The sequence below is a fragment of the Sphaeramia orbicularis genome, chromosome 10 (assembly GCF_902148855.1).
Source record: "Sphaeramia orbicularis chromosome 10, fSphaOr1.1, whole genome shotgun sequence".
Classification (NCBI taxonomy): domain Eukaryota; kingdom Metazoa; phylum Chordata; class Actinopteri; order Kurtiformes; family Apogonidae; genus Sphaeramia; species Sphaeramia orbicularis.
The window spans coordinates 22,069,189-22,095,472 of record NC_043966.1 but is presented as its reverse complement, the minus strand read 5'-3'; the positions used below and the strand labels follow the sequence as shown (position 1 = coordinate 22,095,472).

General features: G+C 39.3%; 1 protein-coding gene across 1 annotated transcript in view; it reads left to right on the top strand.

Annotated features, from left to right (window-relative positions):
* The first annotated feature begins 9,010 nt into the window (after positions 1–9,010).
* Positions 9,011–26,284, top strand: part of elf1 (E74-like ETS transcription factor 1) — a 32,651-nt gene continuing 15,377 nt past the window's right edge. The window contains 2 exon segments of the mRNA XM_030145773.1: positions 9,011–9,252; positions 25,611–25,926. Of these exon segments, the coding sequence (XP_030001633.1) occupies positions 25,855–25,926 (72 nt within the window). The 5' untranslated portion in view covers positions 9,011–9,252; positions 25,611–25,854.

The window sequence follows — 26,284 nt, the reverse complement described above, 5'->3', positions numbered from 1 at the left end:
TCATGTGAGTGGTAACCACAGGGATACATGACCTGAGGCTTTTCCTTTGCCTACTACTCCATATATTTCTCTGAGCCCTTATTGTATCACTCAGACAGCATGAGACTGCATTGATGGCGTGTGTGTGTCGTGTGTGTGTGTGTGCACCAAAGAGGCTGGCCATTTCACCATTCCTCCTTACAACTGGTACAAAACAGATTGTTAGAGGAATACCACTGTCAGTTGTGTTTAATTAGGCCTCTGTTTTATTTTATGTGTCTTCTATGGACAAACAAGTGCCAGTGTGGAGTTTGTTGTAAACATGGAAAATGTGATTTTCCTCTATTAATAGCTCAACAGTTTGAACATGTGTACCTCTTGTGTCTCACATGACATATTACAGGCATAATAACTGAAACATTAAGTGATTAGTGGGTTATATTAGGCAATCAGAGAATAAGTTACAAAAATGACAGCGTTTGTTTAGTAATTTGCAAAGAATTCCCTCGGCGTAGTCTCTAAAATGTTGATATTAAAGTATTTATCTTTAACTTTATGTCAGCTTGGACTATAGGAAATGATAAATATGTATCTCTAGTAGATGATTTGAAGACCTAATCTGTAATAGACTAGTCAAGACAACACTGCAAAAACAGGACAACTATGTTTTTCTTTGTCCATACTAAAGGCTATAACTAGATGATAAGGCTTCACATTGCCTGTTCAACTGCAGCAGCTGCAGACCGAACATATTTATTAAAATTGAGTTTACAGTATCAAATAGACATCATGCTTTTGTTGGACAAATATAAATTAGTGTTTACTTCTGTTTTTTTGCTTGCGTCTAAAATGCTTGACAGAATAGTTGATCAACCCTGTTCTGCGGCAAGTCTAAATGTTTGCCAGATGTTTACATTTTTGGGTTAAGATGCTTGTGTCATGGGACACACAAACAGAATCTGATTGGTTGGATGCAGTTGTTGCCTTCAGAGGAGGCAGCGGTGACGCACAGGGAAGCAGAGAGTTACGAGCTTTAGCTTGTCATTCCCACTAGAGACAAGACCAGCTGGACCCACCAACCCTTTACCCACCCTTCCTCCCTTCCCCTTTAGTCTTCACATAGTGGGAACACTGGCAGAGGCTGGCGGATAATTGGAAACTTCAATCTGCTGAAAGCAATTATCCAGAACAAGACTTTCCAAATATACTTTGTCTCCAGTGTGGAGTCCTTGTTTGTTTCAAACATGTGCTCTTCTTTTAGAAACATCCTGCCATACGTGTGTCTACGCATTTCTCTCTACTCTGCTTTAGCTGTAATGCAGTGCAGGTTTGGAGTAAATTGTGTGTTTGTGCACACTGCACATTAAACAGAGTGTGGTGGAGGCTGATGCAGTTCCCAGCAGCTTTTCTTATCCTGTGACAGTGATGTCACCAGCAGCCTGAGCAGCTGAGCTGAGGAGTGTGATGATGACCAAGGACAATGGAGCGCTGTTCTACACTGTGCTCATATTAGTGATGAGAGCTCCTCAGACATCAGCCACTTCTTCTTCTTGTTTAAGATCAGCCCAGCCTGCTCTAATGGCCTCTCAGATATTGATTTGACTACACAAAAAAGAACAGGGCTTTTATCCTATTTAGAAAGCAGCACTCCAGTTTCACATCAGCTTTCAAAGTGGCCTCGCAAGAGACACAGGCACAAGGAATCCAACAGCTGAATTATGTTGGAGGTTGTTATATTTGGCAATATGTATAACCAGCACCATGTAACACAGTTGATGAATATGGGTGTCATTGTTTTATCCAGGGCTTTAATGTGTCCACACATAACAGAGATGTTTAGTTACTTGTTTACTTACTCCTGGCCATTTTAAAAAGAGTTCAACAATTGAGTAATATCTCAGACATCCATTTTCATATGATGAGCTTTTCTCCAAGGTGTAAATTAGTGTAAATTGGTGCCTTAGAAATAACCACAAGATGGCAATGTTCATATGCGTTAACAAAACAAACAATCGTATGAGATAGCTGAAACCTCAAATGACTTGCAAAAATGCAGGAACCTATTGTGAAAAGAGAAATAAAACTGTGTAACTTCCCTTTTTGTTCTGTAGAAAAATACCCCATGTTTGGCTGTTTTCTATTGATGGCTCAAAGGGGAACTGTTGTTTGTAAAGTTCCTTAATTGTACGCAGCCGTTTCACCACCTCTCTCTTTTGCCACCTGAATATCACCTTGTCAGACATGTTTGATTGCTAGGCAGCAGGTAGTAAACTGCTGCCACTGGACATGACGTCACAGGGAAAGGAGAGACGAGGGAAATTCCACCTGTAACCTCATTCTGCTCTCATGCTGCCTGTCTCACAAGCATGTGACTTGGACGAGTCATAGGGCCTTTAGTTTCTTCATGAATCTCTGCGTTGTTGTGATGCAATCGACAGCTACAGTAAAACTATTTTTGTCATGTTTAACAGGACAGTTTGACTGTGATGCAACTGTGATGTAATTACTCTTGGAAATCACACTTTAGCCAGTAAAAATGGCGAGGAGGTGAAATTTTAATATGAGGCATACAAACAACAACTGTACCATTTGATATTTTATACATCACCTCTTTTAAAGTTTGGTGATTGCAGAGTTACAATACAAATGGGAATAAAAGTATAAAACCTTTACTTTAGGGAAAACAAGACATCTCTGGGTAACTTTGGCTGTAAAAGCTAAATACACATAAAACAGAAAGATTATATTTTTACACAACCTTAGTCTCATTATAAGACTGTCAGCAGGGAGAAGTAGTCAAAGTATAATGTGTCTACTTAGCAGGATGTTGCCATCATGAGATTAGTTAACCACATTACATAGATATTTTTATGATGCTTGCCGAGGCCCATGGAAGCACAAAATGTGGTATGCTTCAGCAGTGATGCATGTGTTATTACATTAAGGAGTGGCTTATAACCACATAGTTCTTGACAAAAATAGAAACTAGCTTTGTCTGCAACTTCAGCACATAATGTTATTTATCTGTGTAATTTTTCATGTCTCTTAGAGCTAATGAAGTAGTGAATGGTCTCTCACGAGTCAGCTCGATGGTGTTGAGCTGTGGCTGAAGATACCAAGTATTCTTTCTTCATTCAGCCGATCTAAACTTTCAACACACTCTATGAAATGTGACCAAAATAAGCAATGGCAGAGTTTACAGAATTTGCAGTGTGCTGTGACAGTCTACTACATCTGCTGTCTGTCCTCACCATCAATCAGGTTTGTGGGTTTTTTCTTTTGGGCTAATTTCAAAGTGACAGGCTGTCCTCAGGCTTGTTGAATTATTTAACTGCATGCAGTCAATGGGTATTATAATCTAGGCTCTGAGCGACAGAGCAATATTCTCACAGGGGCTCGTGGCATTTTATTAATAATGAGCTTGAGATAAACTAGGGTCTTGGATTAAAAATCGTTTGCTGGTTGGTATGCAGTAGAACAGGCCAGTTAACTTTGAATTAGCATGTGTAACACTTGAAAATCTGTGTTATGTTAACACTTCGCTTTTTACATGTTTCCTAGATATTTATGGAGCAATTAATATTTTCTCTAGGTGTTTCACTTGCGATAGCCCACAGAGGTGTGATGATCTGGATTGTCGGTGTGCTCTATGTGTTTTTAATTTTTAATGTGTTGCTTTGTGGGTTGTGTAGCCATAGAGCTAATACTGCAGTTCCTGCTATGTTTAACACGTGTCTTTGCTTGACAGATAATTTTTTTCCCCATTTGGATTTGTCACAGTTTTATCCCACTTCACTTTTAAATCTTAAGTTACTTGAGTGAAATTGCTTTCTTTTGTTGCATGGTTACAAACTGAACTTTTATTTCACGCATATGAAATGTAGCTGCAGTTTGTCACCATAAACACAAGCTATAAACAAGAAAAAACAACCTTGACTGAGAGTTTCAAGAGACATGCACATTTGATTATTTTATGGACTTCAATGTGACTTTGGTCTTGTCTGCCATGAGAAATTTGTTAGTGCCAAGGAACACAAACTCACGGTGCTTCTAAAACATATGTGTTGTTTTTTGGTGCTGATTTCTAGGGGCTCACTCAAGAAACAGCCGATTTAGCAGCTTCCAGGTAATTTAGTCACATATTCCATGTAGCGTTAGGTACACTGAAAATCTGTTCAAGGCTTGTGGTTGGTGCATCACTTGCTGCTCAGAGGTACTAATCATTCAGTCACGTATGTAGGCTGAGCACACTGAATGCATTGTCTGTATACTTACCTACATAGTCATTGTTAGGTCTGTGCATCTATGGTCGAACCCCGTCAGCACAGTGAATCATCTTTGAATCCTGTTCCGCTCGGGGTGGTCACTGTTCAAGGATGATAATGTTTTCATAGAGCTGTGAGTTGTCAGCTCTTTGAATAAACTTCATTGTTGCTCTGGTGCTGTTCTGTCATAACCAGCTGGGATGTTTATGAAGGGAAATATCTGCTCCCTGTACTTCATTTGCTTTTTGAGCTTTCTCTAATACATTAATGATTTGTCGAGTTGATTGAAATGCATTAACGTCCTCATGTTTACCTCAGTCTGTGCCTCATGTGGTGTGCACTTCTGTCCTGTTAGCGGGTGTCTGACAGCCTCAGTTTAACACTTCCCTATAGCTGAATGGCCCGACCAGCCATCAGATGACCTCCAAGCTACACAAACAGTTTTGCCTGTCCTCCGAAGGCTCCCATATCTCACCCTGTCAAGGATTGTTTCAGAGTGTTTGTCAGGTTTTAGTACTCCAACATAATTCTTCAGTGAGTGATCTCAATTTTCAGTAGCGTAGTGGAGGAGTTTGTCTGGTGCAAACTTGTAGGAGGCCTAGATTGAGAATGACGTGAATCAAGTTTACTGTGGAAGAAAAAAAAGAAAAAAGGAACAAGAGGACCTAGACTTAAATACGGGCTAGGTTTGACCCATAATATGGAGGCATGAAGGCTTAGGAACACTTTTAAGGGTTTGCTGTCAAAACGTAAATGTTGAATGTCACGCTTTATTACCTCCGCCAGGAGGTATTGCGATCACTTTGCTTCGTGTGCTTGTTTGTTTGATTGTTTGTTAGCAACTTTACGGGAAAACTATTCCAACCATCTTTACCAAATTTTACCCACAGATAGGCCTAGGCCCTGGGATGAACCCATTAAATTTTGGGCCAAGTAGGCCAAAGTTCAAGGTCACAGCAAGGTCACAAAATCTCACATTTTCCTATCTCTCATCATTGAGCAATTTTCGAAAATTCATAAAAAATTCAAAACGACTGATTAGCCTCCAATTTGATACACCCGTTGCTTATAACAATATCTTGTATCTGGCACAAAATTGTCCACATCCGCTGTGGAATGTGGACTCTGTGGACATTTCAATTAACTTTGAAAATCCCATTTATGACACATTTTTCATTATAACTCAACAAATATTGATTAGAATTTAATATAATTTGACATACACATGACTGGTACCAAGCTTCAACTTTTTCTGCTGTATGGAACAACCTTGGAAATGTTTAATTTAAAAAGAAATAGTCGATCCACACATGCACACTGTTCGGGGTGCTTGGTGGAGGTTTGCGTTCTCTGAACACTTGTTGTATTTGCGTATTGTATTCAACATGAAACATTATGATTTACTATTATGTGCTTCTTGTGCATGCATTGCTATGTTGTCTAGGTATAATTAATGCTTTAAAATGACTGTGAAATGTGGACAGACAAGAAGATTAACACCAAGCAATTACTGATCTAGTGTCTTTGGTCAAAACAAACTCACTAATACTAGATCACACCAGCTTCTCTTTGCAAGCCGTTGCAGTGTCCTGCCTTGTAATGAGGACACACCACAGAAAATGGGGGCTTTGTAGCCTGTGTCTGTTGTGGTTGTTGTCTTTTATGCAGGACCAACACATTAGAATTACCACTGACCCTATTTTCATTCTTAGGCTGCAAAGGAAAGGTGTGTCCTTTCAGTCATAGCAGGGTCACATGGCCCTGTGCTGATCACACATAAAAGCATTTTTGCTCTAGTTAATACACCACTTTTATACAAAAGAAGAGCACAATCCACTGTGAGAGGCAGGCTTTTTGTATTTGCTCATTGTGGGCTGAATTTAATTTTATCCCAGTGACATGTCTTGAAGCAATAGCAATTTAAACATCTTCATTTTATTGCTTTCCCCCAGAGTGTGGATGTGATTTGTTGTGAAAATCTGTGTAAGTTTGCATTTGGTATTACAGAAGATAATTGGATGGTTTATAAATTGTTACGAATGAATACGAATGCAAACGTTTTTTGTTGTTGTGCTGAGGTAAACTACAAAATAATAAGAATGCATTATCTGCATCATTCTTGAGGGGCTTAAAGTTTAGTCTTTTTTTGATTTGAGGCCATGAATGTTTGTCACTAAATTCTGCAAACAAGAGACCATAGATACTTCTCTGATGTAATGAGAAAACATTTTCTCCTACTTTTACTGTTTAATAGGATGACATATCTTGAATAGTGTTTTTTTCTAATTCTGTCTCCTTTCTCCCAAGTAGCAACTTAAAGTGAATGTGATCTGTATTTTCAAGGGGTGTAGTAATTCTCCAAATCCGTGGTTCAGGCTTGTTTGTCTACTTTTTTGTTTGCATGTGAATAAGGAGACTGATCTGGCCTTGTATGTCATGCCAGTTTTATGGCATTTGGCGTGCTCTGCTATTTTTGACCTTTTGCGTGTTATTCAATGCCATTTGATCACGTGTCAATTTACGCCAAGATCTCCGGTTCATATAACCCCAACCCTAACCCTCAGTGTGTGGTATTTGATGCATCGATTCAGGTTGGACAGGGGGCTAATAATGGCATGAACATACATGTGGAAAGGTTATAATGTGTACAGATAACACACCAGTTAAAAGTGGTGTGTATATTTACGCAGGTCATGATATCACGTTAGAATAAGAAAGCACAAGGAGACTTTTCAACACATGTCATTTGAGTTTTATTAAGTTAACTACAAGAACCTCATGAGAGCTGAAGTATGTTATGAAGGTAGATTGATTCGACAACTAACCTCACATTTATAAAACAAAACAAAATAACTAGTTAAGCAAATACAGGTGGCATGAAGGCATAACATAGAAAATGGAACTGCAGCTTTGGACTGTGGATGTTTGCAGATTGAATCTTGGTTTCACACCTATTTTTATATAAAGGGTAAATCACATAATGTGAAAACAATATGACATGACTCAACCTGACTCTACACTTCTCACATTTATGGGGATTTTCCTCACTGTTGTCTACTTTTCTCACTATTTATTCTTACCATTCTGTTTGAACTGTTTGCTATGCAAGAGGCAGCTCTATTCAACAAAACTTCTCAAAACTCAAAGCAGCTCCCAGTCTACTACCATATGGCAAATGACACAATAACCTACAAGTTTGTGAAAATGAGTGAACCAGTTACAAGGAGCTTCGGTCCAAAAACTGGGTTGAAAACTATAAAAAAAGGCTGCATTTCTGACATTTAAAGGAAGGGATACATTCAAAGGCCCCTGGGTGTTTGTAAAGAGATTCAGATTATCTGTAAAACTCAGCTCAAGAATTAACATAGAAATTAAATTTGCTTGTGTACGTGTTGCAGCACATTAACTTAAAAATGTTTATCACAAGCGAACTGCATCCTCCAAGGCTTTGGGTTTTGGACAATATTTCCAAACGCGGTGATGAATGGAGCTTGTTTGGTGTAACTTTCCCTCACAGCAAGGCTATCAATTTGCACTGAAGCAAACAGCTGCTTTCTACTCTGAGCTGAACTACACTGAACCAAGGCCAGGAAGAATTAATGTGATGATGAGAACACTCAGCGGAGATGGAGAGGGTGATTTGAGGGTCCATGACAAACAGACCCTGCTGCAGTTGCAATCGAGTTTATTGAGTTCATTTTTCAAATATCAATTTCTCTGTCTTATGATAGTTTGTTTGTTATTTCCCCTTTGAAAACCAGGTTTGAATTAAATTTTTAACTAAAACGACAAGGGGCCCTTCAGTGAAAAACACATAATTTGGTGTTTAGATGAGTGTGATGACACACTGTGCTCGCCACACACCACAGACCACTCCTTCCTGTTTGCTAAAGTGTCATTTCTGATAAAGATTCTTATCAAGGCTCAGTTATATCTATGTACACTGAAACTAACAAGATAAGTAAACTACCAGCGTCACACATCAGATCTGTGACACTCAGCTCTTATTAACTCCAAAAAGCCGAAACATGACTAAAACAGCTTGATTTTAAATTTGGAGTGCGACGAATCCTGGCTAGCTTAAACTTGCATCTGATAATTGTTCGCAGCAGGAGATTTCCCCTCATCATGATCAATGAATCTTGAAGGCGAGGAGGAGGAAATCATTTTTGGGCCACTGCGGTGAAGCACTTGCTGCACTCTCACACCTAAATATCAACTTTATAGTTTCATTTCTTTATGCCTCCCACTGGTAGAAGTTGTTTTATGGAGCTTTCTTCTGCGGGGTGAATAACTCCCCCACATGTCAGTAGCTTAACTGGCTCACTGACACAGTTAATAGACATGAAGAGTTGTGAACTTTATTTCTGAGCTGGCATACTCATTTTAATAACCATGCCTGAATTGCTCCATATTGTACGTTCAAAGTCTAAACTGTGCATACCTGTCTGACTGTTTACTCACCTCCACTCCTCCTCTGCAGGAGAAACTCGTCTGTCGCCTTTCATGCTGCTTTAGGTGTGGCCCTCTGGTTGGACCTTTCCACTCTCCCCTCCCCCACTGCAGTCCTATCCAATCCCTGCCATACCTGCCGCTCACCTGAAAGCATTTACATTTAGGGCCGATACTGCTCGCTGATTGGCCAGGTGAAAGCTGCCTGCCTCCGGGCTCCACCACCAATGGCGACAGTGCTTCGTGACTCATAGGGAGAGGACAAGTTGCTTCACTACACTTCTCCTTTTTCTGTTTCAGCAGCCATTGCATTGTCGTTTTTTTTTTTTTTTTTTTTTTTTTGCCTCTCAGTTTTGTTTTGCCGCTGTGAGAAAAAGGTGTGGGTCTGGCCAGTAGTCCACACCTTCAGACTGCTTTTACCCCCTTTTTACGCTCCTTGGATTATTCCCATTTCACCTTTGTTGTCTGTTTTTTTCTTGATTTTCATTGGTTACTGAGATCTACACTTGTTCAATTGCTATTATGGACGCTGTCATCTGAATCGTGTGTCTTTAAGGTTAGTAACGAAATGTTCTCCTCCACCTCATCAACACGTTTTACCTATTTGGATGTTTTTAGTAGTTGGAACAAAAGACCTGAAATGTTTTACAGAAAATATTCTTGATATAATAAAAAAAACCCAAAAAAACGTTGAAACGTTACAGTATGTATTCATTTTTTGGGAATCGTAGCTACAGAAGACGGTAAGGTTACAATAATCAACACTTTTCAATTTATTTTCATTGTAATATTACATCTTAGATAAGAATTTTACTTTTATTTTCTCTTTTCTCTGCCCGCTCAAACATGTAACGGGATGCAGCTTTACGCTGTTCAATGATTACAGAAGTTTGGTACGATTAACTTTTATGGTGAAATGCATGTCAAACTATTCTCAACTTCTGTTGACAATTTCATGGCTGGACAACATGTTAGATCACCTAATAGATTTGAAGTGTTGATTTAGTAGTTCTATGGACTGTTGTAAGTCACTTTTCTGTGAATAAGTGTGATTATTGTGGTACTTTTATGAATTGTTGCCTTATATGGTGTGCTGAAGCGAGGGCGTTAACAATGTTTTGCAAGCCCCTAAACCAAGCCCACATGTATTTTTCTTGGTGTAGCAATTGCAAAGCATGTCATATTTAAATTATGACTGATTTTAGACCCTATACAACAAGTGCAAAAGCTGCATCAGTAGGGAAATAACTGCGGTGGTTTTGCTGTTGCTGTCTCCAGTCTTGTGCATGAAGGCAGTCATGCAGTGCTGCAGGCATTATAATCTTCAGTTCATCAGAACAGAATGTTGCTCATCTTGTAATGTAGAAGATCAGCTCTTGTTTCATTTCACAGGGAAGTTTGAACCACAGCACTTTGCTTCCCCTTTTGTGCCTGTTTGAGTTGACCTTCCCTAAAGTATTTTTCACCCGTAACCAGTTCAATCATCCTGCATAATGTACAGAATCTAAAACTTGCTCAGTGTTGCGGGGATAAAAGCACACATCCTGTTTCACCAGAAATCTACTCTGCAGTTTGTGGGCCACACATGACACTGTGCACATACTGTGTTGCTGAGCAAACATAGGTACAGTTTGATCAACATCCAGATTTCACACCCACTTTTTATTGAATCTGTCTTCAGCTACAGCTGCAGTAAACTGAACAGAGCCTGTGGTTATACTGCACACTCAGAGCAGGCCTCACATTTTCATCCAATTATGGTCAGACTTTTTAATAAGGTTATATGCAAAATTCCAAAGCTTGTGATTGTTTCATCTGTTTGGCATTCAGAATTGATTTAGTTGAGGTAATGTCTGACGTAATTTGCCACTGGGGCCCAAGACGGGCAGATTACTTTAAAAATAGCAAATTAAGAGTTTCATATTTTTGTCTAAGTTACGGGGTTATTTTTAGATTTGGATTAATTAACCCTAACCCTGGAGGGAAATTATTTATTTGTGTCTGTGTGTTACCTGCAGTTGCAACAGCACACGAGTCTCTAAGTGAATAGCTCTGTTGTGTTGAGCAGGTATGAGTTTGCATTTGACCTAACTTTTTAATCATACTCTGCGCCCACCCTGATTTGGATTGTAAATGAGGCCCTCGTGGCTCAGAGGTTGAACTCGTACAGTAGGTGCCGTTTAGTGCAGCTTTGTGTACCTTATTCAGACGATATGGAGGCTGATGAAGAAAGAGGAGGGGGTGGACAATAGTGTCAGGTTGGCTCTTCTTTCAATACAAAGTCAACAAGTCTTAGCCTGTAATTAGATCATTAGACTTGGGCAAGATGACGGAGGCGTTTTAAGAGGACAGCGATGGGGTGGGGTTTATTATCACAGTCCCAGCATGCCGAGTTATGTAAAAATGGAGGATTTATTTAGTTTCATGTTACATGCACATGCTTCTAATAGAGTAAACACAAAGACAACTTTGTATGATCAGGTACAAACTGTTATGACTGTGCCCCAAAGAGGATAAACAGAGCCATCTTCATTTTCATGTAATTAAGCACAAACTGCTTTTTTAATTAAATGAAACAAATCTCAAGTCACTCTTTACAATTTCATATAAACCACGAATTAAATCTCAGTATATATGACATCTTTATTCATCTTGCTCATGTCTAATTTGGTTTGTGCTTGTAATTTTAAAGTAAGAGTGTAGTTGTACTACTCTGACTGTTATAATGGTGGCTTTTACCTTAATCTGTCAGAAGAAATTTTGTTGTATTCAGTATTAAAAACGTGGATGTCACTTCTGTCATCGTTTGGTTATTACTAGTTTGCTCCCCTTAGTTTAGATGAATGTGGAAATCTGCTCTCATAATGAAACTAGTCATACACTGGTTTATCTGTGACCATTAACATTTAATGAACTTGGTTGGAAAACATTAGTGTGGGAGTTACTGTCCTTTTTGGATGGTTTGCTCGGCTGTTTCATATTGCTGACAGATGGATTTGCATCATGTTTCCATGTCAGTTTCTCCATTTCTTATTTTCCCATGTAATTTCCATAATAATTTAATTTTTTCCTGTCGTGAATAGAAGCGTAAAGGTTCGAGTTTGGTGCTTGTGTCTGGAAGTTTGAACTTCTGTGACCAGTTAGGAAAATCTGGGCGGGGAAAGTTAATGTGTAACTTTCTCCTCTGCTTTAACAGCTACTGTCAAGGTGCCACTGAGCAAGGCACATATACATGTCAAAGTGTTAATGTGTTGCGAGTACACTTATAAAACACTTTTTGGATAAATAACACATCAATTGAAAATTGGATCTCAGTGTTGCAACTGTCTCATACTCGGAGCATGCTGAGACTGGCAGCTCATTGTTGGACTGTACACGTCGAACCAGAGCTGTGATCTTCACATCTGAACATAGAATCCACACTCTTCAAATTGATAAGGATTTTTTTTCCCCATTATACAGAGTTATTTAATTTCAGTCCCAAAAAATGGCATTTATCTTTCTATGTATCAGAATCTCCTCTTCCCTAAGACTTATTTTCAGAGGGGTGAAAAGAATATGACACAACACTGGCTTTTAAAGGGATTTTATATTCCAAAATTAGATGGTCGGCTTCAGACCTTAAGGGATTTTCATTTTTGCTTCAAGGAACGATGAATAGTGAGGGAAAAACACTTTAAATACATATGCACACGTATTATGAACGTATTCCACCAAAATCTGACCCATCTGCAAATTTTTCTTTTTTTTTTTTTACCAGTGTCAGTATTGTTTTGCCTCAAATCCAACTTAAACTGTGATGGATGTGTGCTCCTACTCTTCTTGTAAGGCCTTGGACGTGGGCAGGTGTGTGCAACTCTCATCCTCCAGGCTGGAATTGGTGAAAGACATGAGTGTGGTGTTCACAGAAACACAGAGCAAAAAACAGGGAGTGCAGGAGAGATGATATGTGGAATATCAGGTCACACCTTTTGATAAAACTCAGTTATGCAACTTCAACATGCTGGTAAGGGCACAGATTCTTTGCTTGTAAAGTACTAGAAGCAAGAGTCTCCTAATAGCATAGCTCTGTAGGGCTGCATGTTTATCATAACTTTGATGCAACTCCGTATGTTAGTGCCATAACATTTGGAAGATGATTTGTATCAGGTTGACGGGCTGTTGAAAAATAAATAATCATAAATAATAAAGCACTAGACTGACAATTGCATTAGCATTACGGAGACTGTATTTTTGGAAACTACGTGCTTCTGTTAAGATTAAGATAACTAATTTCTAACTGGATTTTACTGAGTGTAGTATTCTTTTTGTGAACTATTGCCCAGCAAACATTGATATGTCTTGATAAACGTGTTTCTGTCATAGAAGTAGAGATGCCTGGGTAGATGTGAGGAAGGTGTGAAGTGCAACTTTACGTGTGCCAGATAAAAGCAGGGTGCAGAACCTCTTGAAAAAATTCCATTGCGCCCCTCTTTTAGTTCGTATTGATTTGATTGAGTCATCGGTGACTGTGGTGTTTGGTAAATATGGGAATATTTTACTTGTATGCCTTTTCTTACATACTCATAGCTATAAATTGTTAGCAGTATATAATGCAGAGGTCTAAAAAACACATTCACAGTGTGGTGTTTTTCTTTCCAATTATGGGTTCCACCCTGCATGAGGTAACATGGTTCAAAAAAGGCTCCCAGCTGTGAGATGCATACGTACATAAAACTGACATCCTGAGTGAAATAACTTGAAGTTGGTGTTTGTTGCTCTCACACACCCTTATGCTAATTTAAGCATCCTGTTGACTTTAATAGTATCACTTGGTACAAAGAGGCATTCTGACCCAAACACAGAGGGAAATTGATTTCCCACATGGTTTTCGGAGGCTTTGTCCCAGACACCCAGCTGCAGCAGTGTCTGTGTCTGGAAGCTTCAGCAGGCAGTCATATGGAAAACTGGCCATGCTTGTAATGACTCCAGCACTCAGACTCAACTGATCTGTTGAACTCGTGTGTGGAGGCCACAGTTAAAGTTTATTTATTTCTCCATTAATTTATTTTTGCCGTGTAACCTTGCCTTCTTTTCCTTGATGTGTTTTGTTATTCAAATGCCACTTTATTCCCCTCATCACCTTCTCCTCGGTGCTTGTGAGGTATTGGGTGACCGTTGTTTTAGAGCCTCGCCATTTAATTTAGCACAAAATGACCCTTCAAAAAGACACATTCTGAAACACAGTGTTGCCCTTTTGTGAAAACGTGTCAGGCCATGTGGCTCATGTGGTAAACTGTGTTTGAGAAACAAATGCTTAACCACAGACCTGAAAGCTGAACATTCACAGTATTTGGAAACTTTAACTCTTAATTTGGACTATTGCTCTTTTCTCTTGCTGCAGGTACTTAATTACTACAGATATTTTCTGTATAATTGTCCATTAAATAAAATCCAAGAATAAACTGAATGCGCATCACCATGTTTTACTTATGTTGTATCTTAAAGGAACAGTATGACATTAAAAATATGCTTAATCTGTAGTTTGAACCAGCAGCTAGTTTGGTTAATTCAGCATAAATACTTTTAACAGTGGGAACCGGCTAGCATAGCTCTAAATACAGAGATAACATCACAAATCAACATGTTTAATCTCTGTTTAATCAGTTCAGAAACCAAAGTGTATAAACATCAAGTTTCTGTTACATAGTGGGTTATTTCCCATAGTATGTGTGCTGGTTAGATTAAACAGCTCCATATTAAACAGATAGTAAGACTGGATCTAGTCTACTGATGAATAGATATGGTGCTCAAAATATGAAAGATGGCTTTTATAACTTTTCAGAGTGCTGGTTATTACCTCATTCACATCAACACATTTTATTCCACTCTTCAGTCAATATTGTGTTTAAGTACTTAGTCTAAGTTTCTGTAACTTTGTTTTGGAACTTTATGATTCATTGTTCTGTTGTAGAGGTGGTCTAAGAGCATTTTGATCCTTTTTCTCAATAACTTTAACTGACCTTGCTTGTACAAAATGGTTTAACAATTTTTTCCACAACTCAATTATTTAATCCTTTGCAAAAACAACAGTTTTTCCATAAAGGCAGAAGCAGTTTGAAAAGGCATTCAATCGAGCTCAGTCCTCAACATGTGTCCTTGCAAACACATTGGGTTTTTTGCAGAGCAGAATGAGGCCCACCTGCTCTCTCTTTTCTTATACCAGAGCCTACTTTACAAGCCCTCTGCCTCTGCTTGTTCCTAAGCAACAGCCACTCCTTGTTTACCTTTGCGTTTTTGCATTGTGATTCTCTTCAGAACAACATAACCTCAGCCCCTTGGGAGAGTGATTGTCAGGCCTCTTTATTCAAAGTAGTATAGGAGCAGAGGTTACAGTATACATAAGTGTGTCATTAACAGATGTATATCCCTGCAAGAGCAGTGCACGTAGACCCACCGTTATTAAACTAATGCACTTATCTCTTGCTTTTTATTACTGATGCCAATATGTTTAAGCACAGCATATTTATTTTGTTATACAACACATCTCTTTAACCAGAAACTTTTATTGTCCTCATCTCCTGCACCTATGCTACACCTTCCTCATCTGTCATAAAAAAACGTGCTTCATAAAGCCTTCTCAAATATTGACCAGCCTGAGCAGACAGCCCTTCTGCTTCCCGCACATGGCTCCAACGCTTCTCCAAATACATGAAATTAACGTTTGATCGGTGTTTGCGGCAGCGAGAATAAATGAAGTTTATGACAGTAGAGATGTTATGGAAGTCTACACATTCATTCTATAATCTTTCACTTGTGTACTGCAAGTTATTTTTTCCAAGTTAACAAGACGAAGTGGTGGAGGTATAAGTAAGGCATGCAATCCAAACATTTTTCATGACTTCACACATTGCACTTGAGGCCTGTTAAGTCAGTCACACAGCTTAATTGTTTTTTTTCCCTCTTTTTTCTATTTAAAGTATAAACCAGACATCATGAAATGACTCAGCGTTTCTGTCCTTCGAATGGAGCACACGTTTACTGTCTTCAAGATTAGATAGAAACATTGGCCGGTGATACCTAATACCACACTGACCCAGTATCCAATTGTGTGAAATCAGATAAGCTCTCTTGAAGGGGGCTAAGCTGTCTCAGTGTGAGTGGTCCTATCTGTGAGGCTTTACAGGGGATCAGATGAGAAGAGCTGATTTAGTCATTATTAGCCATTAAACCAAAGCTTGAGCTGCTGGAATCTTAAAAACAGCCTTGCCAACTTAGCAAACTGTATGTTTTTATGGTTTTTAAAGTCATTAATATAACAAATTGCAGTGTGATTTGGTGTATGCAGGCCGAGAGGTCATGTCTGTGTGTTTTTCTAGCTTTTTTGTGAGTGTTTAAAAGGCTGTGACCCAGAAGTGTATGACAAGAGAGAGAAAAATCCGATTATTTCATCTCTATTCCCTCTCTAGGCGTGATGTTTTGCTGCATGCCTGACTATGGGTGGACACATCAGCTTGCTTATGTCCAGACCTGTTTGGTATGCAGCCTCCTCTGTAACAGCCGGGTCCCCTGTTCCCAGGCTCAACTCAGACTTGGAGCCCTGATATTTCAGTCTTCAGTGTGAATACTCAGCCCTGCCTTGAGCTCTTAAGGCTGGTGTGGAAACTATGTTGGCAAAGTTCATTTAAAAGTTCTAAATGGAATTTGTCCCTACAACAAAATTGTGGGAAGTTGCATAATGTGGGATGGCTGCTATCAGTGGTGAAAATGGCATGTTGGTTTATAGATTAAAAAGCAAATCAAGCATGTCTTCCCTCACCTTGTTTTTTTTAAGGTCGGTTGACTGTATGCTGCTGGTATTTTCAGGATATGATATCTGTTCTTAATACAGCAATTACACCTATGCTGTGACTTGTTCATATTGGTATGAATGTATACAGAGATGGGTATGTGAATAAAAGACGCACTAGTGTTGTGAAAAAGATCACTTAAGGAAATGTCCCTACCATTGATCTTTTAAAAAAAGATTATTGTTAATTGTGCATTTTTGTTTGATGGATGAGGGTTTTTTTTTGCATATGTAAATGAAGTTGTAAGATTATGTTTGTGGGAGACTTGCGTACTGTTTTAAATGGGGAGACCAGAGTTTTCCAGTCTAGTCATGCATCAAATTGCTCCCACACAGCAGCCAAAACAACATCAGAGTCTGGATGAAGTATCTGAAATATTTGTACAAGAAAGAAATCAGCAAGGCAGTGAGGCAACTGACTCACACGCAGAGACTTGTGTGTTTTTTATCCTACGCTTTTGCAGTTTTTACTCAGATTCACTGAGATTCTCAAATTCAAAAACAACTTCCCCAGTATGGAAAACTAAAACCGTGTTTATTATTGCTGCAAGATTTTGGTCTTTTTGAGCCACGGTGCCAGGATGTGTTCTCACATTTGAATTATCTAGACATGGACTCAAACTGTCATGTATATTAAAGTAGTTTAAATTGGCATCCTATTTTTAACTTATTGACATCTACTGCAAACAAACTGAAGTTACTTGACTAGATGTTAGGCTGTCTTCTGTTACATTACTGCAACTGTGCTATGTGATACGAACCATTCACAGGAGCTTGTAATTTAAAATTAATTCTTTTTTAAGTATAAACGCATCATACAATAAAAAACAAAAAGTGAGTCAAGCTCACCGCTAACTTGGTGTGCAAGTACTGTTTTCTTGTATATAAAGAAAAGCACTAGGATGGCAGGTAATAAATCATTTCAAGTTTAACTGACAAATTGATGTAGAAAATGAGCCCAAGAAGATATCTTCACATTACCATTTTGCAAACTGGAAATGGTAAAAATGCTTGACTGCTGCATAGAGTACTAAAACACTCAATTACATGTTGACAGAGTTGTCTGTCTGATAAGTGTTTTTAGCAGTTTTTGGCCCCTGCAGTAGACGATCATGTTCCAGACTACCAAACAGTAGTTCTGGTTTTTAATTATGTTGCCTCAGGTTCTTTTGAAAGAAAAATGTAAGTTTCACTGCTATGGATGTATGCTACATGATAACGTAAAGGTGCTTTGGTAGAATCTCACTGCCTTATAGATGTCATACAGCATGGGTAAGCTTTGATGTTTCATCTCATGCTTGAGAGTGCAGATGTCTTTTCTAAAACTTTGCTGCAATTTCCTGTCCTGTTTTCACAACTTCAGTGGTTCTTCCTATCTCTGACATGTGGCCTGTTGCTACATTATAGAAATAGGCCGCTGGGGGTAGTTTTGACAAATTGGCTGCATCTGATAAGTTAAAATATATTTCTTTATAACATCTCCTAGTTGCAGATTCCTTACACATCTGGTAAGACAACAATAATAAAGTCAAAAAAAATTAATTACTCTGGTTTTGGGTTTATTGAGATTTGTATGTTTATCATTTCAGGCTTGTCACTTGTTCTTAATTACTAGAAGCAGAAGTAAATTCAGCAGATGGAACTTTCTATGTTGATAATAAACGGCTTGCATGTGCTTTCGGGCAGTTATTCTCAGTGGCTCATAAAAATTTTGCGGGGTCCTCTAGTCGAAGGCAGGATGCATTTTCGTGTCTTTAGTTCTGACCTAAAAGTGAACACTGTGACAGGAACTTGTCGTTTCTTCTGAGAATTTCTATAAACCAACTGTGGGGCCATCTCAGGGATGTGTGTGTTGAGAGGGGTGGGGGTTAGTAATGCTGTCTGTGTTTGCACGCTGGTGTCAGCATTGTGGGGACGAGATGTCTGAAAATGGCAGGTGTGGCTTCGAGTGCTCTATTGTAATCCTTTTGAATTCACTGTGTTTGTCACTGAACAACCCAAGCAAGGCAGGCTTGAAACTGTCAGAAAGTGAGAGATCGTGTACTATACCTCATTTGCAGGTTTTAAAGTGTCTTACAAGTGCATTACAAGTGTGCTTTGATTTGTTTCATATCAGAATGATGTCTCTTTTAGGGTAAAAGCTATAACACCATGCAAATCTATGTCACATTGCCAGACTTAACTGTTATCTAAATATCAAACAGGCGAGAAAAGTTTGTTTTACGTCACCTAGGTAGATATTTGAAGTTAATCTGTCATGCTTGTAAAAAAAAAAAAAAAGTGGCCTGTGACACAAGAGCCCTATCTATGAGTGTAATAGCATGTTGTTTAAGAAGGAAGGAGGGGGAGTTTAGAACTTTCCGCTCTTTCACAGAAGAAGAAATTTTGTTCTGAGTGTGGTTTAACAGACAGGAAGCAGCAGAAACCCACTGCTTGGTGATGCTGTTCCTGTGACTACAAGATTCACAGGTCAGTTTGTGGGTGTTTTTCTACCCAGTTTTAAAATATGTCACTGCTATTTCTGGCTATCTGTATTTCTCCCCCAAAACAAGTAAGTCTGATATGCTGTACTGTGATGAAGGGCATGTTACAGGGCTGTATATATAGGACAGAGAGCAATCAGCAGTCTCAGGAGGAAACATGCTTGTCAGATACTTGATGAAAAACTGACCAAATGAGAACTTTAATCCAGTCTCAGGAGACATTGTAAAACTTTCCTCTTTGTTCTCCACTTTGTGTTACTAAAACCATGGCAAATGTTATTCCCCGTAGTGTGTTTTTTAGCACAAACATCTGTTGTCAAATAAAACGCCACAGGTCCGTCTCCCAGAGCCAGAAGCTGAGTGGAAAAGTACAAGGTTCGCAGGAGATGAGATTAAATTCCATTCTCCTCCTAACAGCCCATGCTTGAGGTGACGTTTTCCTTTCAGTCTTCATTTGGCCCTGGCATGGCACAGCCAAATGCCTCCTAGTGCAGCAGGACAGACACAGTGAGTGTTGGCTGGGATGTAGTATTGTCGTGTCAGTGTTTGTACTATCTTTCTGCTCTGCAGCTGCGTGCTATTAACCAGTGTCTGTGCCTTCCTCTGTGCCTGCTTCATTTTATCACCACACGCTTGGTGTGGCCTGAGGATTGCCCTGAAAGCACTCCTTTATTCAGCTCAATAAAGTTGACTTTGAAACATGGTGAGACATGTTGAATTGTGCAACGCTGGGTGGTGAGTAAAATGTAGAGGGCACAAAATATACTGTACACAAAACAGTTTTTACAGTGCTGACAAAGTGTTGTAGTAGCAGTTAAACCTATTTTGTGTTTTTGTGAAGCATGGATGCAACTCCTTAATCATTGTTTACTTACTCTGTCAAATTTACCAATCATTTTTTTTCGCAATATGACCCCATATGCTCTTTAAAACTTAGACGCCTTGCCTTAATTTCATTGTTTCATCTTTAAAGTAAGATATTTGTTGCACATGAAGCTAAACTTATTAAATTGTCACCTCCCTAAAAATAATGGTAAAAATCTAAACAAAATTTTAAAATGTAAGTAGTTTACTTTTGTTCACTTTTCCTCTACTTTGTCACAAGTTTTTCAACTCTAAAGGTTTAGTCACAAAGTTTTAGCTCTTCTTTTTGGGTAAAAAGTGCTTCATACACACACACACACACACACACACACACATACACACACATACACACACACGCACGCACGCACGCACACACACACACACACACACACACACACACACACACACACACATATGCTCTTTGACATTTCAGTAAAATATGCCCCAAAAGAGACTGCTGTCCAGAAATGATGAGCAAGATCCTCTGATGCCCACATGGGCTATCACAGAGCTCCAGGAATGAGTTTGAGCTTCGTATCACTGAGTCATTTCCTGTACAGGAACCCAGTGGATCCTGCAAAAACAGCATGTTTGTGCTGACAACCATTCAATAACACGGTGGTGGTAGCCCACACATTTTTTTTTGCCATCTTGCTGATCGGAGTTTCACTGCGAAGCTGAATCGGGAAAACTTAACCTGTGTAGGATTTTAAAACATTTTTTTCAAGTAAAAGGCATGTTTTTGTAGGTGCTGAAATGTGCTTCTCAGCTCTGAGATCAATTGTAAAGAATCACTACTTGTTTCAGTGTTTAATCTGTCCAGGTGTTTAGTTACTTCGCAGTCTCTTGATTCATGTACATTTCATTTTCTGCTACTATCTGCAGCGTTTGTATGTGCGTGGGAAAACATTTCAAATACCATGAATACCACACACTCTCTCACATCTTTGAAGGCCTGTGACCGCCATATTGCAACCAGCCCTCTGTACTGCAAAACAGTGTCACCTGAAGAAATCAGCATTTTTTTGTAACCTGAGCTGAAAATGGCTCTTAAGCAAAGTTTGCTCTGGTCCTTTCCTTCTGTCTCACTATATTTGCACTCACCACATGCAGGGTGAGTCATTGCATAGTCATTCAATTGGCTTAAATTACCTCCTTTCATGGTCAACAATGAGTTCAGCTGAAGAGACTAAAGCGGGGGAAGTGGGGCCTTCTGGGAATGCTCCATTTGTTCATGAATCCTGACTCTAATTGGTTGTTATTGCGACTGGCAGTCACCATACTGTAGGGGCGGAGTAGGCTAGTGTTTGCTTCGTACTCCTCCTCCTCCTCCTCAGCATGCTATGCACCAGGCTGCCAAACATATCGGACATACGCAGAGGAGGAGAGTGGATCAATTGAAAGAATCCCATTGCTTTAGCCACATGATGGTGGCCATGATGGAGCTGCTATCTTACTATATTGACATCTACAGCATATTTAGGGTCGCAGCTTGATAATGACTGTAATGGTTGTTTATTACTTTAATTGATTAGTGAACTGGAGCATATTGGACAACTATATTCATCATGTTTACAGAGACTAAGGATTCAACCTACTTGTTCCATGACAATATGAGATAATAAAGAAACTTATCTCCCTGGATTGGAGTTTTTACCGAGTTATTTTGTTAAAGTTTAATTAGCTTGTGAACTTATTGGTGCATTTAGCAGCTGGAGAGCCAGATGTTTCCCCTTGGTGTAGAAAAAGTAGTTTAATTGAGAATGAATATTGGATTTAAAATCATAGAGTGGGCAGAAATATAATTTCATATTTATGCTAATGTTGCTTCATTTCTTCTTCTTGTATAAATAGATGCTGTTTTTACTGTAACACCATTAAAAATGTAGAAGGTGTTAATGTACCGTATGTTCTTTTACTCTTTGATCTGCTATCTTTGAGTGGTCGGAATCACTTAAAACTGGATGAAGCCACAGAACGCTTCTTATCAACTGAAGGAGTAAAGTATCAGTGCAGATTATTATACAGGAGTTTTCACAGCACAGAGAAATGTGTTTAATCCACTTTTGATGCTTTGTGCTGAACACCTCTTGGTCACCAGGATGCCCCGCCTGGAAACTACACTAAAATACTCAAGTCTCTCAAAAGAAGTCCCCACCCAGTGCGAGTCACAGGCAGTCTATTTGCTCTGTGGACTATTATGCATTGACTAACATCCCAGTAAAATCCCTCCCTTTGCTGCTCTCCTCCTCTTCTTCTCCTGCTCTGACGTAATAAGTGCAGTTACAACCCTTTCCCTGTGTTGGGACAAGGCAGCTGCTGTCATGTGCTCGGGGATAATGTGCAGGCTGCATCTGACTAATGGCTGGCTCCCTTGTATCCCTGTCTGCTGTTAGCGCCGTGCCAACTGGGCCATTCAGATCAATGAAGCACTGACAGGAGGGATATAGAAAATACACACAGACAAACGACACAGTGAGATGCGTTGTAGTATACCGCAGACAAACATATACTGTCACATTATGCCAGTAAAAGATGTAGATAAAAAGCATGGAGAGGGAGGATAAAGACAGGGTGTTTATGTCTGTTCTTACTCTATTTTTAGTCATAGATTTCCTCAAATTTGATAACAATTCACCAATATATATTTTTTATTTGCGTGCATATATATATATATATATATATATATATATATATATATATATATATATATATATATGGGACTGATAAGATAAACTGGAATAATTTTGTTTTTAGACACATTCCTCTTTTTATTCCTATTTATACACATCAGCAATCACTCTTGTCCAATATAAAACAAAATTTGTCCTTTTAATATTTTCATTTTCAGTTATTAATTCATTCCAATCTAAATGATTAGAAAGGAGCAGGATGAAGAAAACTTACAATACCTGCCCCTTTCTTGAAACATATGCTTACATCAGATACGTTGCCATTACAGTTATTACAGTAAACAGTTTACATAATAGTCAGTGCAAATAAAACAAAACCAACATCCATAAATTGAATTATGTCATTACATGCTTTTATAAAGCTTCTCTATTCTTTCCTTATACAAACTCTTAAGCTGAAAAATATTTGTACAGCTCTTCTCTTCCACTGCCAAAGAATTCCACATTCTGACAACCACAACAGAAATACACATTTTCTTCACCTTAGTCCGTACCCTTTGCTGTTTAAAATTAAACCTCCTTCTATGTTCTTCATCCTGTGATACTAAAACTAATAATTTCTGCAAATTTGCAGGCAAAAATATGAAGGCTATTACTATTGACATTAACCTGCAAGATCAGATAATCCTTCAATGACAGATGTATTTAAGTAGCACATATATACACATTTATTTAACCAAATATCAGATATAAAAAAACACCTGCAATGATAATTGTAAAACGTGAATATTTGATCCAACAGTTGTTGTGGCTGATACTTGGCCTATTCCTGTTTGATAACCTGTTAATAGCTGGTTGTTGTCATTTGTTCATAATTTACCAACAGCCATGCCTTTGGGCTCACAGGCCGACATTTCCTGGCTAATAGATCAGTGATCATAAATCAAACCAAACTGGCCTCTCTAAAGTGGAAACAAAGCTCCTTTGTTGCAGAGAGGGCCTGGTGGTTGGGTTTTATGTGCCATCTCAGATCTGGGAATAGGCAGCCAGTGCTGGGCAGAGCATTTTCAGAATGATCCCATATGATACAGACCACTGCACGTCTACTTCATCGACTTCTCTGAGAGCTGATAAGGCCATCAACTTTATGTGTGTGGTCCATGTGAAATCATAAATGGAGCTTTTCAAAGTGGGTAGGCATATGTCCAACCGGGCTCTCTTTTGTTTTTGTTTTCTCTAAAATGATTTATACCTCTTTCTCCATTTGGAAGCCATATATTCCATTTTTTTCTCCTTGAGTCTAGTAATGGCTTGTCAAAATCCCCAGTGAACATGCCAAGAAGAGCAGGACACTGAGAGCTCCAGACAGATGGTAGCGTCCAGCTCTGGCAGAGGTGGCCATGGACACTGCCCAGGCGAGACAGCAAGAGGGATTGACTCGAGTGAAATACTAGCCTTCAGATTTGTTTTCCCACCTCTCTTCTATCTGCGCTCCCACAGTGATGCTTTCCAGACCTCGGCCACATGTTACTATTCTGTCACAATGCTTAGCAGAAAGATAAACTGAATCGCAAAATTTGTTTGGCCTTTGTGCCCCACAGGCTGTTACATCCCCTTTAAACTTCAGACAGGCCTGGTATACAACTTTGTCCGTCACTCAGACATTTTAGAGGAAATAAGCTCCACCCTGCTGCAGAAGGAAACGAGAGATGGTGTGGGTTGAGGGCTGGGTGTACTAAACCTCACCATCTCTTACTTCTCCTCTGCTACCAGTGCTTTGGTCTCTGAGAGGGAAGGAGGTGGGGGGTGTTGTGGCCCTGGGGTCTCCTTGTCCATTCAGCCCAACATCAGCCCCTCCCGTATTCATCCCTGAAACCTGCCTTTGGGTATCAGGTTGTTGTGACACACCTTAACACACACACACACACACACACTAATGAGCGCGAGACCGCCAGTTTCCATCCCCCCCTGCTTGACATCACAGTAACTCCCCGAGGGTCAGCACAGAGGGGCTTCCAGAGCTTCATCACCCGAGTGATCTCTTGCCTGTGTGTGTGAAGAGACAGGGTTAGTTTCAGACCCTTTCTGTCAAAGCCCCCGCTCATGTGATCATAATGTCAACCCCCCGAGCTTTATGAGAGAGATGTGTCTCACAAACGAGGACAGACATGAGACAATGAGGCGTTCGTGATTCTACTACTGACCATATGCTGACTTTTGTCACTGTTTCACTCACATTGAATGTAGCTTTATTATCATCTATGCTTTAACCATCAAAGACCTAAAAGCAGCTGCCAGCAACCAAAAGCATGTACTACTCCTGTTATCTACTACTACTGATTCCATTAATAAATATACATAATTCAGGTAAAATGCAGTTTCTCAGCTTTTCATTGGCATTACACATGGCCTATTTAGATGTTCACAGATTCTGTAGTGAACATGGAATCACTGTCATTTCTGCAATATTGGTTCATCAATAAAAATGGTTGTAGATGCTTGTTTCTTTTTTTTTTTTTAAATTTATTTAATGATATATTTTGCAGATTAATTCAGATTTTTTCTTAATTTTCTCTGACCTTTTTAGCAACATCTACACGACCAGTGCATGAAATATAGGAAAATACCTTCTATTCATCATTTAGTCACGACAAAAGTTCTACGTCTTTAAGGGTTAAAGCATGGATTTTTTAAAGAATGTATAAACAAGTGGAGGAAGTTAATGTGCTGTGGAGAATACATTTTTTACATTATCACTGAGCATAGTGCATGTTTTTGTTTAGACAGTCTTAGCTTGTGCTTTATTTTAGTCTTGACCCTTTTTGTCAATTTTAAGACTCAGAAAATACAGAAGAATGTTGCTTGAACTGTTGTTTTTCTCCCATTATGAATCAAAACACAAACCAGACATATGTTACTGTCTTATCTGAAGCAGTGACATCATTTGAATGATGGATGTTATTTTTTTAATCTCAGTTAGGTTTCAGTAACACAAACGGTCACTTGCAAAAGGAGACTTTCCCAGCGCTATCTCCGCTTGTCCTTTCCTCTTGTTGCACAGTGAAATGATACTGATCTAATATGTCTCCTGGTCTGTGTCTTCTAGGTGTAGATGCTCCAGGCTCAGCGGGACCCAGCCTCAGTGTCAGAGAGGGACGGGGCCGCTCCCACCTGGGCCACAGCGCTCCTCTGAAACCCGGCTCCTGGTCTCTCTCTTGAAGGCGCTGTGCTCTTGGCCCTGATCATCAACAACGGACAGAGAAGCAATTTTGTGAGGTGAAGCTGAGTCACAGGAGCCACAATCATAGCTGGGATATTTTAGGCTCCGCCCTGCTCTGAACTCCACTGCCATGACGACGGCAGTGCAGCCGAGTGAACTGGTGTTTGAATTTGCCAGCAACGGGATGGACGAAATCAGTCAGGTAGCGATCACACTGACGAAACACTATCAGCACATTTCAATCTTCAGTTCTTCTGTTCTATGTTACTAATCTTATCATTGAGTCACAAATCACAGTCTTTGTTGTCATTTGGTGATTTGTCTTCTTCCACATGACACAGATGCAAGCAGGAAAGGCACATGAAATTAACATAACAATGGAGGAGAGAGAACATGACAGAATGGGATAATTATGAATAGGAATCAAATGTGATGACAAAGTGATCAGCTGTGATCAAGTATAGAAGTCACATCTTTATTGACCTTACAAAACAGTTACTGTATTGTGATATATACTGTTGCTGTGATATAAAACTGTAAATCCTGTGACAGAAGATTTG